This window comes from Heterodontus francisci, chromosome 15 (assembly GCF_036365525.1).
Source record: "Heterodontus francisci isolate sHetFra1 chromosome 15, sHetFra1.hap1, whole genome shotgun sequence".
In the NCBI taxonomy this organism is placed as follows: Eukaryota; Metazoa; Chordata; class Chondrichthyes; order Heterodontiformes; family Heterodontidae; genus Heterodontus; species Heterodontus francisci.
Genome location: NC_090385.1, coordinates 58639582 through 58660177, shown reverse-complemented (window position 1 = coordinate 58660177; position 20596 = coordinate 58639582). Strand labels below are relative to the sequence as shown.

At 45.1% G+C, this 20596-nt stretch overlaps 1 protein-coding gene across 5 annotated transcripts in view; it reads left to right on the top strand.

Moving 5' to 3' along the window:
- Positions 1 to 20596, top strand: part of LOC137377676 (Krueppel-like factor 12) — a 206511-nt gene that overhangs the window by 47849 nt on the left and 138066 nt on the right. The window contains exon 1 of one of the 5 annotated variants that reach the window (XM_068047589.1): positions 14105 to 14199. The exons of the other annotated variants lie outside the window; for them this stretch is intronic. Coding sequence (XP_067903690.1) covers positions 14179 to 14199 — 21 coding nt within the window. The 5' untranslated portion in view covers positions 14105 to 14178. Of the gene's footprint in view, positions 1 to 14104; positions 14200 to 20596 lie in introns of those variants that run through there. 5 annotated transcript variants of the gene reach the window in all.

The following is a 20596-nucleotide window of genomic DNA, read 5'->3' as shown; positions in this document are numbered from 1 at the left end:
CCCCCTTTGTGAATCCTTGTTCAGTTTTCCAAATTGGAAAGCAAAGAAACCAATTCACACGGGCTTCCTCAGGTTTAAAGAAGAAAGATGAAATTTTATTAAAACTTAAACTCTAATATGGTTCATGCCTACGGATATACGACGCGCCCACGCTAGCATGCACGGGCGATACACACCTGCAAATAGGGACAGAAATGGTAAGGTGGAACAGTTTGAGGCAATATCGTGTTACGGTGCTTTGAGCTCACTGTAGTCTTGCTTTTCGTTGGGGCCCAGTTGTCGTCTTAAAATCTTGTTCACGTAGGAAACCTTTCTCTTTTTGAGTTTAACGTGTTTGACAATATTCTGTTCCGTGGGAAGGAAATGGAAGCAGGCAGTCAGGAGAGGCTGTAATTTTTGCTTCAGTTCCAGGAGAGATCTTTTACTCCATGAGCACATGGCTTTGTCTGTTCAGATCCTTTGTTGGAAGTTCACATTCTCTGAAATAGCCAGTTAGTCATGTGACTGAAACTGTTCTGACCACTTCTGTGTATTGGGGAAGCAACTACTGGATCCCCATTGTTTCAACGCTGTCTGTTACTATGCAAAACTGTCTTTCCAGTCAGGGGCTTGTACTTTTAAATTTTAATGTTCATGTGGTGAAATAATGGGTGCCTCAGTCTTGGTAGGTGGGGGGAGGGGGGTTTGCCTGACGATACATTTTGAAATCAAATGTTCTAACTGCTCAGCATTTTTAACATATAGTGCACCAAAAATGACAATAAGAAAGCGTTGCATTTTCAGTTGTAAATGCATTTCATCTTTGCGAATAAAATTTCAGATGATAACATATATTTTGTTTTGCAGCAACTATTGGAGATTTGAAGATCGTTTGTCTCCAGTTTAGGGGATGAATGGTTCTTGACGACCTTCAGGAAAGAAACACTTGATGTAATCAGAGCCATTGTACTCAAAATAGCAATGTTGAGGATCCACTATAACTCCAGGTTTACTAGGTTTTAGTTCCAGTGGTGCTGGCAGCTCTCTGGTTCCTCTCTTTTATTCATCATGTGAGTTAAGACTGGTAAATGCTGATGAGTTATTTATTAACCGAGGGCAGCACCTATGAGCCTGATTTACCATCGCTGGCTGTCTGCAGGTGTACTTTCCAGAACGAGATGCTGAAGAAAAACTTGCATTTGTACGCTGGATGTTGATCAGGAGCGACAGCTCAGGTTGATAGTCCCTTCTTTCTCCCCTGCCCCAAGGACAGGCTGGTTGATTACAGGGCTTGCACTGTTGTGGCAGCTGACTCAGCATAGCGTAGAGCTAGACCCTGGGACCTTACTGGTCTGCATGGTTCAGTAGACGGTCATGCATTGAAATGCTCTATTTTTTGAAACAGTTAATCTGTGTCCCATTATGCTATGAGAGTAAAGGTGCTCAACAGGAAGGTGTCCTCTCTATTAGACTGTTATTTTGCTATATTGTACCTAGAATGAAAATGGACCCATTTTAAAACTACTATATGTTGTAACAATGTGATTTGTCTATAATCAAGAAGCTCTTTACTGTAGGTAGCCAAAGAACAAAACAGAAGTCATGGCTTTACATAAGCTGAAGTCAGGCAGATTGTTGCTGTCACGATATTCCTGGTTTAATGTACTCCTTGAAACAAGATGGCAATGTAAAGCTAAAGGTCACAGCTGTTCTGTGTGTTTTGTGTTGGTGTTTCCCTTTGTGCCAGGCACTCCTATTAAACCACACCCTAATCCAGTACAAAGTGCTGCAGTCATACCGACAGCCATTACATTCTTGACATTCGGGAGTGGTTAATATTGGTTTGTGATGTTTTTAATTGGGCAAAGGCCACTCCCTGTCTAATGGAGCTTATACTGGATTTAAGTCTACTTTGTATCCGCTACAGTGATGGTTCTTTTCCCCCAGTTTGGCATGCATAGAATCACTTTTTAAAAAAAACCACTTGAACTCTGCAACAGACCTTATTTTAAAATAGGAGGGAAAATTGTTCACTGAATATTCTTTTTGAAACATGCATGTGTTTTATAACATCTGGAAAACAAAGTAAAGAATATGAACTACATGTTCCCCTTTTTTAATTTTTGTGCTACTCCATCATCTATCTAAAAAAGTAGTCTTCTGCTTGGTTACTGTCTGTGTTAATCCGCAATATGACCGAAGGTGCTCAGAAAGGTCCCAAGTTCTACCCCTGTCTATGCTGAGTTAAATAATACCAGAACTGAGAGGTTCTAACCATCAGAATAGACTGAACAGGCTGGGGCTCTTTTCTCTTGAAAAGAAAAGGCTGAGAGGGCGACTTGATGGAGGGTGTGTGCAGAGATGTTTTCACTTGTAGGAAGTCCAAAACTAGGGGGTCATAAATTTATTAGTGACTATTTTATATGTAATTCAGAAGAAACTTTTTTACTTAGAAAATGGTAAGAATGTGGAACTTGCTGCCACAAGGAGTAGTTGAAGCAAATAGCTTCGATGCATTTAAGGGGAAGTTGATAAATGTGAGAAACGAGTAGAAAGATATGTTGAAGGAGTTAGATGAAATAGAGTGGGAGGACACTAATGTGCAGCATAAACAGTAGCATGGATTTGTTAGACTGAATAACCTATATCTGTGTTGTGAATTCTGTGTAAGGCAGTGGGATTGGGGGAAATCAATCCGGGTCCCTGCTCTTGATTGTAACACAGTAATTGAAATGATTGTGAACTTTAGGTATAAACTGGATCTAGCTTGACTCTCATGCCCACCTCGCTCCACCCCACATTTGAAAACCTGCACTTCCTGTCTTGAATTGTGCACAAAGAATGACAGCTGACACGTGTGAACATGTACCCTAATGTGAATCACTATCTTCAGGGGAGGAAATTATCCTGACATATTAATGCTTCGCTCGGGACAGATGACAGGCTAGAGAACTAGAGAGAATTCTCAATTTCCACTTGCCCATTTCTCATCTAAAAATGGGTAATCAGTAGAACCAGTAGAGGGAAATTGGGTGGGTATCTCTGATACCCTTTTGACACTCAATACTTGCCTGATTCGATTTTGCTGCAGGCCTTTAATTAGGCGCCCAGCACTTCTGTCAAAAACAGGCAGGAGGCAGTTTAAGTGTGCTAATTGGGGTCCTACATTGGTGGATCCTGGTTGAAATTTCATGTATGAAGGGGTGATGCCTGCACTACGCACACTAGGCCTAGTTGTACCAGCCGTTGAGAAGCTCAATCAGAGATTCTTAAAGGAACCACTTAGGCTGCTCATGAAAAGGCAAGTTTTTGGGTTTTTTATATTTTTGTGGGGCCAGAAGGAGCAATTTGCTCCACGTGGCCCTACGCAAACCTTTGGGTCCACTGCTGGCATGTTTTCATCCCGCTCTCCAAACAAGCCAAACCTGTGTGTTGTGGCTTACAATATTTGGCACGTGCAACTCGTCAGTTGAATTCAAATCCGTCTTGTGCCCCAAAATGGTTTAGACTTCACACCTGCCTTGGGCTTCTGTTGACTATCTCCCCTTTTGTCTACACTTGTATTCAATCTATAAAATAATAGGAGTAAATCCATGTTGTGTATATGTAATTAATGAAATTGGATGTGTTCTGATGTTCTGACATTTGCGTATGTTGTACAAGTATGAACATGGTCTTGAGGACTCCTACTTTTTAAAAGAAAATGTTCATTTTGATGGCCCAACTGAAATTGGGAAAACTACATGTGCATAAATACATGCTGCTGCTCTGATGCAGGTTTCTCTCTCTCTCTCTCTGTCTCTCTCTCTTTCTCTCTCTCTCCTTTTTAAAACCATTTGGTTTCCTTTATATATTCACAGAAGGTAAACTATTCATCTCATTTTCTAATACATCCATTGGCAGTTTTTGGTCACTTTGTAATTTTTGCTTTAAATTAATTTAAAATGGGTTTCTACTACTTGATTTGAAAAAAAATAGTGGATCTCTATTTATTCATTAACAATAAAGCCTAAATCAGGGTTAATGTATGTGAATGCACAAAGTGGGGTGAGTTACAGGCGTCGATTGACGTGGAAATATGATATGGCTATAACAGAGACCTGGCTCAAAGAAGGGCAGGACTAGGTGTTGAATTATCTTGGATACAAGGTGTTCAGGAAAGATAGAAAAGGAAGAAAAACAGGAAGAGTGGCAGCATTGATTAAGTAGATCATTGCAGTGGTGGAGAGAGAGGATATCCCTGAGGGGGTCAAGGACAGAATCTATTTGGCTGGAGTTCAGGAACAAAAAGGTGCAATAACATTGCTCAGTGTTGTCTATAGGCCAACAACTAATGGAAAGGATGAAGAGGGACAAATTTGCAAGGAAATTAGAGAGATGCAAGAATTATAGAGTAGGTATAATGGACTTTAATTATCCAAATATAGACTGGGATAGCAGTAGTGTAAAGGGCAGAGAGGAGAAAGAGTTCCTAGAGTGTGTTCAGGAAAATATTCTACAGTAGTACGTTTCCAGGCTGACGAGAGGACCTGGTTCTTGGGAATGAGTAGGAGAACGTTTAGGGGACCGTGATCATTGTATCATAAGGTTTAGGTTGGTTATGAAAAAGGATAAAAACAATCTAGAGGAAGAATAATTAACTGGGGGAAAGCCAACTTCAATGGTGTGTAATGACCAGGTGAGGAAGGGGTCTCAGGCTTTCCTTTTGCCCCTTCCCTGGTTTGACTACAACAGGGTTTATTCTTTTAAACACAGTGGTTTAACTTATCAACTCAGTGAGCACTTGCTCCATTTACTTTAATTACAATTGCAAATGAAGCAATAAGACAGGTTTCCTTGAGAAAGATGTAAATTTATTAACCTTATCACTCTAAATAGGTTAAAATTACTAAAATATGTGATGCATCGATGCTCACATGCATACAGGAGGCACGTACACACACACGCACGCACAAGTAGATACAGAGGGAAAAATAAGAGCTGGGAGGTTAAAGTATAGTCTGGAATAAATGGAATTCAAATAGAGTTTTAGTGTCCCTAGGTGAAGTTAGTCTTGGAGTTCTGGCTGGGCCACGTGCACAATTCAGGCTTGCTGCTCTGGTCCTGGAAGGCTGAAGGGAGGCTTTATCTGTATTCTTGGTTGTTGTCTGTAAGGTTCTGTAGTCTTGCAGCTCAGTAGCTGCTACCGTGGCCTCCCTGGGACTTTGCTGGGGAGGGAGACAGAGAAAGAGATGCTTCCTCCTTGGAGTTCAGTTACAGTCTCTTTCTTTTTGAGGCACTATTCACAAATTCAGTGCTACACCAGCAGGTATGTCATGTGACCACCTCTGTTTGAAAACAGAAGTTTGTGGGAGGTTGTTTGAACTTCAGAATTCTTCAGACATACGAGGGGGTGGGGTGTGGGTTTTGTCTCTTTCAAAGTCAAAGGATGTTGATGGCTTTTGATCACCACTATTAACAAACCATTCTTGTTAATTGAATCAGAGCACCTCTATTGTTCTAGCTAGACTGGATAATTTACCTCTGTCTCCTAACCAGCCTTTGTCTTCTCCTATGCAAATGGCGCATGGCCATCTTTATCTTTTATGCTCTGCTCTTTTTAACAGTTATTTGTAATGTCCAGTAAAAAGTCTCAAACTTTTCCAGAGTTCCATATGACAAAATTAATATTTTCCATTTGGCATGTGTGATTTCCATCACAGGTGTAAGAATGGATCTGGGCCGAATAATTTGGAAACAAAGGTTGCAAGGAAAAACAGTAGCTGGACAATGGTCTGCTTTCAAAGACAGGTGCCAAAGCTTGTTAGTTAACTGTCAGTCACCATAAACTGGTGCATTCTCCATGGCAATGCCTCTACCAATCAAAGCCCACTTGCCAACCAATCAGCACTCTCTTCTCATACAGTATAAATTTGTTGCTTTCCCTTACATTGGTATTCTTGCAAATTGTTCTGATGAGTGCAAGATGAAAAGCTTCGACAAAATGTTTGTTTTCAGCAATACTAAAGGGGGCATAGATTTAGGGTAAGGGGCAGGAGGTTTAGGGGGGATTTGAGGAAGCATTTTTATCACCCAGAGGGTGGTTGGAATCTGGAACACATTGTCTGAAGAGGTGGTGGAGGCAGGAACCCTCACAGCATTTAAGAAGTATTTAGATGAGCACATGAAACGCCGTAGCATACAAGGCTACGGGCCAAATGCAGGAATATGGGATTAGAACAGTTGGGTGTTGTATGGCTGGCACAGACACGATGGGCTGAAGGGCCTGTTTCTGTGCTGTATAACTCTGACTCTAAGAAATAGTTTGGGCACAGTCAAGGTATATTCCCTTGAAGGAGAAAGGTAGGGCAAATAAATCTAGAGTTCCCTGGATGACGTAAGAGATGGAGACGAAGGGGAAGAAGATAAAGTATGCTTATGATGGATGTCAGGTAGATAATGCACTGGAGAACCAGGCTGAATATAGAAGGTTCAGGGGGGAATAGCTGAGGTATTGTCCACAAAAAGCAGGATAAATCCAACCCGGTCAGTTACTGCCCTATCAGTCTACTCTCAATCGTAAGCAAAGTGATGGAAGGGGTCATCGATAGTATGATCGAGCAGCACTTGCTCAGCAATAACCGTTCACTGATGCTCAGTTGGGGTTCTGCCAGGGCCACTCAGCTCCTGATCTCATTACAGCCTTGGTTCAAACATGGACAGAAGAGTTGAACTCCAGAGGTGAGGCGAGTGTGACTGCCCTTGACATCAAGACAGCATTTGACCAAATATGGCATCAAGGAGCCCTAGCAAAACTGGAGTCAATGGGGGGGGGGGGGGGCGGTGGAACTCTCTGCTGGTTGGAATCATACCTAACACAAAGGAAGATGGTTGTGGTTGTTGGAGGTCATTCGTCTTAGTTCCAGGAGAACACTGCAGGAGTTCCACAGGGTAGTGTCCTCGACCCAAGCATCTTCAGCTGCTTCATTAATGACTTTTCCTCCATCATAAGGTCAGAAATGGGGATGTTTCCTGATGATTGCACAATGTTCAGCATCATTCGCCACTCCTCAGATACCGAAACAGCCCGTGTCCAGCTGCAGAAAGACCTGGACAACATCCAGGCTTGGGCTGATAAGTGGAAAGTAACATTCGCACCATACAAGTGCCAGGCAGTGACCATCTCAAACAAGAGAGAATCTAACCAACTCCCCTTGATGTTCAATGGTATTACTATTGCTGAATCCCCCCAGTATCAACATCCTGGGGGGTTACCATTGATCAGAAACTGAACTGGACCAGCCACATAAATACTGTGGCTACAGGAGCAGGTCAGAGGCTGGGAATTCTGTGATGAATAGCTCACCACCTGTCTCCCTAGTGCCTGTCCACCATCTACATGGCAGCAGTGTGATGGAATACTCTCCACTTGCCTGGATGGGTGCAGCTCCAACAATACTCAAGTTTGACACCATCCAGGACAAAACCGCCTGCTTGATTGGCACCCGATCCACTACCTTCAACATTCACTTCTTTCATCACTGACGCACAGTGGCAGCAGTGTGTACCATCTACAAGATGCACTGCAGCAACTCACCAAGGCTCCTTCGACAGCATCTTCCAAACCTGTGACGTCTACCACCTAGAAGGACAAAGGCAGCAAATGTATGGGAACACCACTACCTGCAAGTTCCCTTCCAAGCCACACACCATGCTGACTTGGAACTATATCGCTGTTCTTTCACTGTCACTGGGTCAAAATCCTGGAACTCCCTTCCAAACAACATTGGGTATATCTACAGCCCAAGGACTGCAGTGGTTCAAGAAGGCAGCTCACCACCACTTTCTCGAGGGTAATTCGGCATAGGCAATATATGCTGACCTAACCAGCGATGCCCACATCCTAGGAACGAATTTAAAAAAAAAAGATTAAATGAATACTTTGCATCTGTCTTTACCAAGGAAGAAGATGCTACCCAGGCCACGGTCTAAGAGGAGGTAATTAATACACTAGAAGGACTTAAAATTGATAAGGACAAGGTATTAGGCTATCTATGCTTAAAGTTGATAAAGCACCAGGGCCAGATGAGATACATCTGTGGATACTGAGGGAAGTGAGAGTGGAAATTGCAGAGGCACCAGCCATAATTTTTCAGTCTTCCTTCAACTCGGGGGTGATGCCAGAGGAATGGAGAGTTACAAATGTTATATCCTTGTTCGAAAAAGGATGTAAAGATAAGCCCAGCAACTACAGGCCAGTCAGTTTGACTTCGCTGGTGGGGAAACCTCTCGAAACAATAATTCGGGACCAAATACGGGTTAATTTAGGAAAGCCAGCACATATTTATTAAGGGAAAATCATGTTTAACTAATTTGCTGGAGGTTTTTTGAAGAGGAAACCGAGAGGGTTGATGAGGGCAGTGCTGTTGATGTGGTGAACGTGGACTTCCAAAAGACATTTGATACAGTGCTGTACAACAGACAAAATTATAGCTCATGGAATAAAGGGATAGTAGCAACATGGATATGAAATTGTCAGAGTGACAGGTGTCAGAGAGTAGTGGTTAATGGACATTCTTAGAGCTGGAGGAAGGTTTGCGGTGGAATTCTCCAAGGTTCAATGTTGGGACCCTTGCTCTTCAAAATTTGCAGGTGAAATGAAATTTGGAAGCATTGTGAACTGAGGAGGATAGTGTAGAACTTCAAAATGACATAGACAGGTTGGTGGAATGGGCGGACAAGTGGCAGATGAAGTTCAATGCGGAGAAATGTGAAGTGATTTTTTTATTTATTCATGGGATGTGGACGTCACTGGCTTGGACAGCATTTATTGCCCATCCCTATTTGCCCTCGAGAAGGTGGTGGTGAGCTGCCTTCTTGAACCGCTGCAGTCCATTTGGGGCAGGTATACCCACAGTGCTGTTAGGAAGGGAGTTCTAGGAATTTGACCCAGCGACAGTGAAGGAACAGTGATATAGTTCCAAGTCAGGATGGTGTGTGACTTGGAGGGGAACTTGCAGGTGGTGGTGTTCCCATGTATTTGCTGCCCTTGTCCTTCTAGTTGGTAGAGGTCGCGAGTTTGGAAGGTGCTGTCTAAGGAGCCTTGGTGCATTGCTGCAGTGCATCTTGTAGATGGTACACACTGCTGCCACTGTGTGTCGGTGGTGGAGGGAGTGAATGTTTGTAGATGGGGTGCCAATCAAGCGGCTGCTTTGTCTTGGATGGTGTCGAGCTTCTTGAGTGTTGTTGGAGCTGCACCCATCCAGACAAGTGGAGAGTATTCCATCACGCTCCTGACTTGTGTCTTGAAGATGGTGGACAGGCTTTGGGGAGTCAGGAGGTGAGTTACTCGCCTCAGGATTCCTAGCCTCTGACCTGCTCTTGTAGTCACGGTATTTATATGGCTACTCCAGTTCAGTTTCTGGTCAATGGTAGCCCCTAGGATGTTGATAGTGGGCGATTCAGCGATGGTAATGCCGTTGAATGTCAAGGGTGGATGGTTAGATTCTCTCTTGTTGGAGATGGTCATTGGCTGGCACTTGTGTGGCACGAATGTTACTTGCCACTTATCAGCCCAACCTGGATATTGTCCAGGTCTTGCTGCATTTCTACACAGACTGCTTCGGTATCTGAGGAGTCACGAATGGTGCTGAGCATTGTGCAATCATCAGCGAACATCCCCACTTCTAAACTTATAATTGAAGGAAGGTCATTGATAAAGCAGCTGAAGATGGTTGGGCCTAGGACACTAACCTGAGGAACTCCTGCAGTGATGTCCTGGAGCTCAGATGATTGACCTCCAACAACCACAGCCATCTTCCTTTGCGTTAGGTATGACTCCAGCCAGCGGATGGTTTCCCCCCTGATTCCCATTGACCTCAGTTTTATTAGGGCTCCTTGATGCCATACTCGGTCAAATACTGCCTTGATGTCCAGGGCCGTTACTCTCACCTCACCACTTGAGTTCAGCTCTTTTGTCCATGTTTGAACCAATGCTGTAATGAGGTCAGGAGCTGAGTGGCCCTGGCGGAACCCAAACTGAGCGTCACTGAGCAGGTTATTGCTAAGCAAGTGCCGCTTGATAGCACTGTTGATGACACCTTGCATCATTTTACTGATGATTGAGAGTAGGCTGATGGGGCGGTAGTTGGCCGGGTTGGACTTGTCCTGCTTTTTGTCTACAGGACATACCTGGGCAATTTTCCACATTGTAGGGTAGATGCCAGTGTTGTAGCTGTACTGGAACAGTTTGGCTAGGGGCACGGCAAGTTCTGGAGCACAGGTCTTCAGTACTATTGCCGGAATATAGTCAGGGCCCATAGCTTTTGCAATATCCAGTGCCTTCAGTCGTTTCTTGACATCATGTGGAGTGAATCGAATTGGCTGAAGTCTGGCATCTGTGATGCTGGGGACTTCAGGAGGAGGCCAAGATGCTTCATCAACCTGGCACTTCTGGCTGAAGATTATTGCAAATGCTTCAGCCTTATCTTTCGCACTGATGTGCTGGGCTCCCCCATCATTGAGGATGGGGATATTTGTCGAGCCACCTCCTCCAGATAGTTGTTTAATTGTCTACCACCATTCACGGCTGGATGTGCCAGGACTGCAGAGCTTAGAGCTGATCCGTTGGTTATAGGATTGCTTAGCTCTGTCTATCGGATGCTGCTTACACAGTTTGGCATGCAGATAGTCCTGTGTTGTAGCTTCACCAAGTTGACACTTCATTTTGAGGTATGCCTGGTGCTGCTCCTGGCATGCCCTCCTGCACTCTTCATTGAACCAGGGTTGGTCTCCTGGCTTGATGGTAATGGTAGAGTGGGGGATATGCTGGGCCATGAGGTTACAGATTGTAGTTGAGTACAATTCTGCTGCTGCTGATGGCCCACAGCGTCTCATGGTTGCCCAGTTTTGCATTGCTAGATCTGTTTGAAATCTATCCCAATTAGCACGGTGATAGTGCCACACAACACGGTGGACGGAATCCTTCGTCTCCACAAGGACTGTGCGGTGGTCACTCCTCCCAATACAGTCATGGACAGAAGCATCTGTGGCAGGCAGATTGGTGAGGACGAGGTCAAGTATGTTTGTCCCTCATGTTGGTTCCCCCACCACCTGCCGCAGATACGTCCTTTAGTACCCGGCCAGCTCGGTCAGTAGTGGTACTATCGAGCCACTCTTGGTGATGGACATTGAAGTCCCCCATCCAGAGTACATTTTGTGCCCTTGCCACCCTCAGTGCTTCATCCAAGTGGTGTTCAACATGGAGGAGTACTGACTCATCAGCTGAGGGAGGGCGGTAGGTGGTAATCAGCAGGAGGTTTCCTTGTCCATGTTTGACCTGATGCCATGAGACTTCATGGGGTCCGGAGTTGACGTTGAGGACTCCCAGGGCAACTCCCTCCCTACTGTATACCACTGTGCCACCGCCTCTGGTGGGTCTGTCCTGCTGGTGGGACAGGACATACCCGGGGATGGTGATGGCAGTGTCTGGGACATTGTCCGTAAGGTATGATTCCGTGAGTATGACAATGTCAGGCTCTTGCTTGACTAGTCTGTGGGACAGCTCTCCCAACTTTGGCACAAGCCCCCAGATGTTAGTAAGGAGGACTTTGCATGGTCGATAGGGCTGGGTTTGCCGTTGTTGTTTCCGGTGCCTAGGTCGATGCCAGGTGGTCCGTCCGGTTTCATTCCTTTTTATTGATTTTCGTCGTGGTTAGATACAACTGAGTGACTTGCTAGGCCATTTCAGAGGGCATGTAAGAGTTAACCACATTGCTGTGGATCTGGACTCACATGTAGGCCAGACCAGGTAAGGACAGCAGATTTCCTTCCCTAAAGGACATTAGTGAACCAGATGGGATTTTACAACAATTGACAATGGTTTCATGGCCATCATTAGACTAGCTTTTAATTCCAGATTTATTAATTAAATGCAAATTCCACCTTCTGCTGTACTGGGATTCGAACCCTTGTCCCCAGAGAAATACCCTGGGTCTCTGGGTTACTCGTCCAGTGATAATACCACTACGCCACCGCTTGATAGGAAGAACATGGAGAGACAATATAACATAAATGGTACAACTCTAAAGGGGGTGTAAGAGCAGAGGGACCTATGTGTGCATCAGTCATTGAGCGTGGTTAATTAAGCATACAGTATACTAGGCTTTATTAATAGGGGTATAGAGTACAGGAGCAAGGAGGTTATGCTAAACTTGTATAAGACACTAGTTCGCCCTTAGCTGGAGCATTGTGTCCAGTTCTGGGCGTCGCATTTGTTTAGTTTAGTTTAGTTTAGAGATACAGCACTGAAACAGGCCCTTCGGCCCACCGTGTCTGTGGCGACCATCAACCACCCATTTATACTAATCCTACACTAATCCCATATTCCTATCACATCCCCACCTGTCCCTATATTTCCCTACCACCTACCTATACTAGGGGCAATTTATAATGGCCAATTAACCTATCAACCTGCAAGTCTTTGGCATGTGGGAGGAAACCGGAGCACCCGGAGGAAACCCACGCAGACACAGGGAGAACTTGCAAACTCCGCACAGGCAGTACCCAGAATCGAACCCGGGTCCCTGGAGCTGTGAGGCTGCGGTGCTAACCTGCGCCGCCCGATGTGAAAGATGAGAGAGTGCGGAAAAGATTCATGAGAATGGCTCCAGGGATGAGGAACTTCAGGTATGAAAACAGATTGAAGGCATTCGGACAGTTTTCCTTGGAGAAGAGAAGGCTGAGAGGAGATTTGATGGATGTTTTCAAAATCATGAGGGGATTGGATAGAGCGGATAAATTGTTCCGACTCGTGAAAGGATCGAGAACGAGAGGGCACAGATTTAAAGTGATTGGCAAAAGAAGCAAAAGCGACATGAGGAGAAACTTCTTCACACAGCGAGTGGTTAGGATCTGGAATGTGCTGCCTGAGAGTGTGATAGAGGCAGGATCAACTGAGGCATTCAAAAGGGAATTAGACTGTTATCTGAAAAGTAAGAATGTGCAGGTTTACAGGGAGAAGGTGGGAGAATGGCATTAGGTGAATTGCTCGTTTGGAGAGCCAGTGCAAACATGGTGAGCTGAATGGCCTCCTTCTGCGCTGTAACTATTTTGTGATTCTGTGCAGCTCTGCTTTTAACTCAGGTAGGTAGGGATGGTGTGCATGGAATGCCTCCATGACATTGACTGTCAGGACCTGGGGTATTTTACTCCTCCAAGGCCTCTGTCAAGCAAGTTTGGACAGAAATGACTGAGAGTCAGTGCTAGCAACATTGTCCCAGGACCTGAGTTCACTATAAAAAGAGGTTCAATGAGTTCACAAGAGCAGCAAGGGTGAGTATAGTTCTTATCTCTCCAGCTCTGTTAGCAATACCTGACAACACACCTCTCAACCCCTCCTCCATCATATCCTTTAGCAAGTGCACACGGCAGCACCTATTTTTCATTCGAAACGCACTCGTCTCTTCCTTTGCTGTTTTCACATCACACCATAACTTCAGTCTTTTCTCACAGTCTAGCACTGCTCCTTTCTCACTTCAGATTCTACCCATTTTGCTTTACATTCATTACCTTATCATCCTCTTTCCATCTTGCTTCTTTTCTAGCTCTCAGCACATGTTTAATCTGCACAAGCTTTACATTTTTCCACTTAAATCTTCAACAGATACTCGCTAGTTCTATGATGAGAGGCTGAGTAAATTGGGGCTATACTCTCATTGAAACATCCACGATTCTGAAGGGGCTTGACAGGGTAGAAACTGAGAGGTTGTTTCCCTGGCTGGGAATCTAGAACACGGGGACAAAGTTTCAGGTTAAGGGTCCAATCATTTTAGGTCCGAGATGAAGGGACACTTCTTCACTTAAAGGGTTATGAATCTTTGGAATTCTCTGCCCAGAGAGCTGTGAAAACTCCATCATTGATTATATTTAAGGCTGAGATAGAAAGATTTTTGATGTTTCAGGGAATCCAGGGATAGGGGAGTGGGCGGTAAAGCAGAGTTGAGGTAGGAGATCAGCCATGATCATATTGAATGGTGGAGCAGGCTCGAGGGGCTGTATGATCTACATCTGCTCCTGTTTCTTATGTTCTTGCCCTTTCTGCAGGACAAAGCAGCACCTAATGATAGGGAGTGATCCAAGACAAGGGGAGGCGTACCCAGCATTGCAGTCCTCACTCAAGCGGAAGGGGAAGACCTGGAGGTCGCTGAATCAGGCAGGATCATGAGCAGATGGTCAAGAGAGGTTTGTGTATTCCCAGGCAGGTGTCTGCATCCTGCTTGAATCCCTTCATTCAACTCCGCACAGACACACCAAACCTAGTAACTTCAACCTGCAATCTCAACTCTGGGACGGGATTGCATGCAGCTTCTCTCTTGCATTCTAATACTTTTTTTCTTTTCTAGGACATTTTCAACAACAAGTGACTGCTGCAGAAAACAAAGCTAGGAGGAGGATATTCCCTTGGAGTAAGCATTGTCAGGTGCTCCACTCTGCTGAGGCACTAACAATGACATTGGCATTCCCTGGTGTCTGCACATTGTGAAACACCCACAGCAGTGACCTCACTGGAGGCCAAGGCCCTTGCCCAGCTCTGTTGAAGACAGCAGAAGTGAGGGCATTCTGGGCCCAGAGATCAGATGAAAACTGCTAGGCTCACACAAAGGAGCTGTGTGGGGTATTGGAAGGCATGCAACAGGTTTCAGCACTTTGGAAGACAGTGTGGAGGAGTCTGCATGCAGCCTCTGTGGTTTCATCTCACATGGCATTGCCACTCTGCAGTCTACCCTGGAGAGTGTGATCACCTCCAGTGATGCTGCAGTTGGGCCATCACAGCAGGAGTCTTTGCAGCTTTGATAAAAGCTCCGTGACTGCTGTACAGATTCTGGGATCCACAATGGAGAGCTTGGTGGATTAAATGGATAGACTCTTTAATGGGGCTGTCCTCCTCTGCAGTCTACTCTCCTGCAGGAAATGATGAGCTGTGACCACACAAAAGTAGCAGTGACTCCATGGGAGCAGTGTCTTCTGGACTCTCTTAGGATGTCAGCGTGATTGCACATTTGCCTCCCTCCTTAACCAGTTCTCACCATGGTACCAGCACTTCAACTGGGCCAGACTGCCCCAGTAGCTGCTGAGCTGCAGCAGTCAGCAACCCAGCCCTCCGGTTCAAGCACTCGGAAATCACTGGCCACGAACATCTCAAGGTCCTAACATAAGGAACAGTAGCCTTCTACCAGCTCTGCTGTCACTTGGGAAACACCTCATGGTGTTGTAGAGTTAGGAAACCTTCTTTAGAGAAAAGCACTGTGGATTGATCACCTGGGTGAGAAATGAGTGGAAGACGCTTATTAGGCTTGCTTTTAAATTAATCATTCTCACGTTTGGCACTTTGATCTGCAGTGTGGTTTTATAGCCCCTTCTGAGTCTGCATGATCAGAATATTATTAATGTAGAAGTGATGAGGATAGTTTGAATGTTCATGCAACATGAAGGGATTAGCGAAGGAAATTGAAGGGACTGTTCTGTCTAACTTCCTTAGGCAGAGATGGGAGAAGTTCAATGCAACTGCAGAGCTCTGAGCTGATGCCAGATGTCTCTTGTGTTTCCTCTCATACCCTCATGTTTTGTTTGTCTGATGACTGTTGCTGCTCCTCTTCCAAATGCAGAACGTTGTATTGTACTGTCATGCTCGGCCTCCACCTGCCAAGAATGAGGCACGTTAATTTTGTCATGAACATTGATTTTTTTAATAGTTGTTGGAGCAAGGAAATGACTTGTTGAGCAAATCAGCCATGGCTGGAAAAAACATTTGCATATTAACAAACGGTGCTTGTGTAGACAAAGGATCATTCCCTGTAAAGCCTGGCTCGAGTATAAAATTAGAACCCGACCCGGGCCCGAGTCCTTTAATTTTTTTAAATGCCCAACCCGACCCGAACCCAACACATTTAGTCAGCTTTGGTCGGGTAGCCAGGCTTTACTGCAGAGTGCGGAGTCCGAATTGCACGTTTCCCGCCTTGATGTCCTGAATGTTCATGTGAAGATTACTTCCCGGAGAAAGGCAGCACTGTCCAAGTCTAGCCCGACCTGACCCAAGCCCGAATGCAGGATCCGGAAGAGACCCAACCCGACCCGAACCCGACACTTGTCGTTGGGTCTGTTCGGGTCGGGTAACCATGCTTTAATTCCCTGACACATTCAACCCACAATGGATGTCGATCACTGGACAGTAAGGGAGTAGGGAAGTGCATTTCAGGGCCTGCTAGGGTGATGCAATCCACAGGGGCAAGGACTGGTTAGACCAGCTGGTCACATGACTTACTGGCTGTTCCAGGGGTCTTTTGAACTAGCCATAGAGAGTTTGAACTCAAAGACTGCTCCTGGACTGAGAAGATCTCTCTCCTGTCTGCTGCCATCTCTTTCTCACAAGCCTCTGAATCCACTGAAGACACATGAACCCCAAGAGGGAAAAGTGTCCTACAGCAAATAAGGTTTAAGAAGAATATTGGGTCCCAATGGAAAGCAATACCCACAATCAAGGCCTCTACAGGGAGCTTGAAAAACCATAACAAAAACTCTTCGGATATTGCCTCAAACTTTTCCACTTTATTTTTCTTCTCTTTTCTGTCTCTATTTGCATGTGTGTATCGCGTATGCATGCTAGCTTGGGCGCGTCCTGTATCCGTGGGCATCAACTGAATGAGTTTTTCAAGTTTAATAAATTTCAACTTTTCTTCTTTAAACCTAAGAAAACTTGTTTGTGCTGGTTTATTTGCCTTATAATTGGAAAGTGGTGAACAAGGATTCACCAAGGGGGAGCTAAAACATGGTGTTTTAAAAAATTAAACCCTGCTATAGTAAGACCAGGTGAAGGCTGAGAGGGAACCCTAGACACCTTTCTCACCGGGTTGTAACAGGCAGCGAAATATGCAGCAGGCAGCGAAATTACATGACACTCTGGGCTAGAAATTGGATCGCGCTTCACCTGTTTTACAGGCCTAACTTGGGAGCCTCAGCATTCAGTGGTGGGTGGCGGGCTCGCGCTTATTCCATGTCAGACATGTGCTGCCCACGGTATTGGTTAATGATTCTACGTAGGTGTTCAGGATGCACGCCTAAACCTGCATATGCAAATTGGGCCTAAAGTCACTTTCAGGGTCCTTTGTGAAACTGGGCTATGAATGACCACAGCATGTGTTGTGCATGCTGTGCTCAGTTTCATCAGGCACTTGAAAGCCAAACCAGCGGTCCTTGGGCCAGCTAAAGTTTTTACTTATTACTGATCCAGGAGGAATAGGAATAGCTGCACTTTGAACCACAGGCAGCTGCCGACTACTGCTCTAGGTTCTTGATGCTGGCCGATCTTGCTGCCCCCTACGACCGGGAAGCTGCTTGGGGCCACAAAGGGCATGTGCAGCTGTCTGGTACTATACAAAGGAGGTAGGTGGACTGATTTGCTGTGGTCCTGCCATCAGCCTGTAATATGCTGCACCAGGATTGAACTCCGTTTCTGGTAAGATCCAATTTCTCGGCCTCTAGAACCTCTGGGTATATTGCAGGGATCTTCCTGAATGGTACAAAAATTTAAACCTCTGATTGAGCAGTTCTACTATGGCTCTATAAGGATCCTAGTTGGGCTCTAGCTTTGATCGTATCTCTGTTGGGTGTGCTATGAATTTATAGTAATGTCATCAACCATCTCTACAGGTAGTATCCTTTATCTCCACCCCCGCCCCCCCCCCACTTCCCGGCAGCCATCCTGTCACACTCCTCACAGGGTTGAATGGTAGGGGGATAATAGATTTTCCTGTGTTTAATAGCATCATGGCAATTCGCTGGGTACCTTGTGTAGACTTGCATGATCCTGATGATTTTCCTGTGATGGGCCACTAGCTGTACATTGAGAGAGTGTATGCTTTTGATGATTACTGCTAGCTTGTGTCCTGACGACCACATGTATACTGTCATTCTATGCCTTGTGCGTAAGGGAAGCCCAAATGGCTGCAAAACCATGCGCTCTCTTCTGTTGGAGCCAGTGGGGCAAGTGATTTACTGTTTGGCTTTCGCAAAGAGGGCGCAGTCACCTGCTTAATACTGACCTTGGCTCGGTGGTGGCTCTCTTGCCTCTGAGTCAGATGGTTATGGCCCCACTGCAGAGACTTGAAGATGTAAACTTGGCTGACCGCTCAGAGTGCTGCTCTGTCAGCGATGCTGTTTTTTCAAGGCCGTTTGACTGAGGGCCCCCTCAACATGCGACGTGAAATATTTGAAGACCAACAGGGGAGTTCTGCCTGCTGTCCTGGCCAATATGTATCCCTCAACCTACACCAAAAACAAATTGTCTGGTGATGTAATTCATTGCTGTTTAGCACTGTACAGTATGCAATTTGGTTATCATTACTTTCAACTTTACAATTACTACATTTGCAAAGTACTTAATGGATTGTAAAAGACTTTAGGACATCCTGAAGTGGTGAAAGGTGCTATTTGAATGCAAGTTCTTGCTGATTTTTCATGTGATCTTGGACAATGAATATTGCAGACTACCTGACCGTACCTGTCCTTACACAGTGCGTATACGTAAGTAGGGATCACTGAATTGTTATTAGGACTGGCAAACCTGGCTGATACTCCCCCCCCCCCCCCCCCCCCCCCCCCATTTCACCTCGCGACGGCCAATTGTAGTGTCCCTGTTGCTGTTTAAGCTGAGTTGACAAAAACACACCTGCCAAATGAAAACATATCAATTTTGTCATCTGGAACTCTATTTAAACTTTTACTGGACATTTGTTCAAATTTGTTTAAAAGGACCACAGACTGAAAACATGGCTGCACATTTGCATTCTGAGAGAGAGTTGAATAGAGAGACAATGAAAGTGCTCCCTGATTCAATTAGCAAGATTGGGCTGGGCAACTGTGATGATCAAAAGGCATTGAGAGCCATTGTCAGTGTAAGAGCCAGCATTCCACCTCCCCACTGAGTGTGTCCAGTAAGCTTTTGAAGAATCAACAGTCCTCGCAGGTGACGCTGTTTCAAACAGCTGGTCACGTGACTAACCTTCTGGCCAACCTGGGAATTGATTGAATTGTGCCTCACAGAAAGGTATGGGCAGACTGCAATTGAACTTCAAGAAGAAAGCACTGCTCTCTTCCTGTTTCTCTAGCAAAGTTCCAGGGTCCCATGGAAGCAACTTAAGCCTCAAGACAGAAGACCCCTGCAGCCTCCTGGTGCCAGTGAAACAAGTTTGAAAGTGTGCACTGGGCCAGAACAAGAACTGCAAGACTTGACTCCCCTCAAGGTCTTTACATCCAAACCAAAGACAGTAACTGAATTCCATTTACTACTACAAACTCCTCCCCCCTTAATTCTTTCTCACCCTCTGTATCTATTTGTGTGTTTATCGCGTATGCATGCCAGTGTGGTTGCGTCGCGTATTTTTAGTAACTTTAACTGAGTGAGTGTTGAGATTAATTGTTACTACCAGGTGAGAAAGGTGTCTAGGGGTCCCTCTCAGTCTTCACCTGGTCCCACTGTAACCGGGTTTAATTTTAAACACGCTGTTTTTTAACCCCCTCTTGGTGAATCCTTGTTCACCGCTTTCTACTTATAAGGCAAAGAAACCAGCACAAACAAGCTTTCTTAGATTTAAAGAAGAAAAGTTAAAATTTACTAAACTTAAACTCCAATTCGGTTAACGCCTATGGATACATGACACGCCAATGCTAGCATGCATATGCGATACACACATGCAAATAGAGACAGAAAAGAACAGAAGAAAAATAAAGTGAAAAAGTTTGAGGCAATATCTGACGAGTTGTTACGGTTCTTCGAGCTCATTGTGGAGTCCTTGATTGTAGGTAGATCTTGCTTTTCGTTAGGGCCCAGTATTCTTCTTAAACCTTGTTCGCTGTAGCAGCCTTTTCTCTCTTGGGGTTCATGTGTCTTCAGTGGATTCAGAGACTTGTGAGAAAGAGATGGGAGCAGACAGGAGAGAGATCTCAGTCCAGAAGCAAACAGACACTCTGACTTCTAACTCTCTGTGGCCAGTTCAAAGGAAAACTCTGGAACAGCCAGGTAGTCATGTGACCAGCTGATTGAACCAGTCCTGGCCCTTGTGGATTGTATCCTCCTCAGCAGGCCCTGGAATGTGCTTCCTCACCTTTGATGTCTGTTAGTATGTTAAAAAAAAAAATTTTCAGCCACGGCTGATCTGTAACAAGTCATTTCCTCGCTCTAACAACAGTTAAAAATCAATGTTCATGACAGAATTGATGTGCCTCATTCCTGGCAGGTGGGGGGCAAGCATGACACTAATAAACTTACACCTTTCTTGTTTAAACCTAAGGAAGCCTGTCTGATTCATTTACAATAATAATTAGAGAGCAGTGAGTAAGGACTCGCTGAGGTGAAGCTAAAAACACTGTTTTAAAAGTTTAAACCCTGTTACGGCCAAACCAGGGAAGGGGTGAGAGGGGCACCTGAGACCCCCTCCTCACCTGGTCGTAACATGAATTTGGTGAATTCAGCATACCTGTCAATTGAATTTGGGATGTCTAAATGCTTGTGGTTTAGTGCTACACTAGGTAATATCTTTACCCATGATAAGGCAAATCCTTTTTTCCCACTGGATCTAATTCT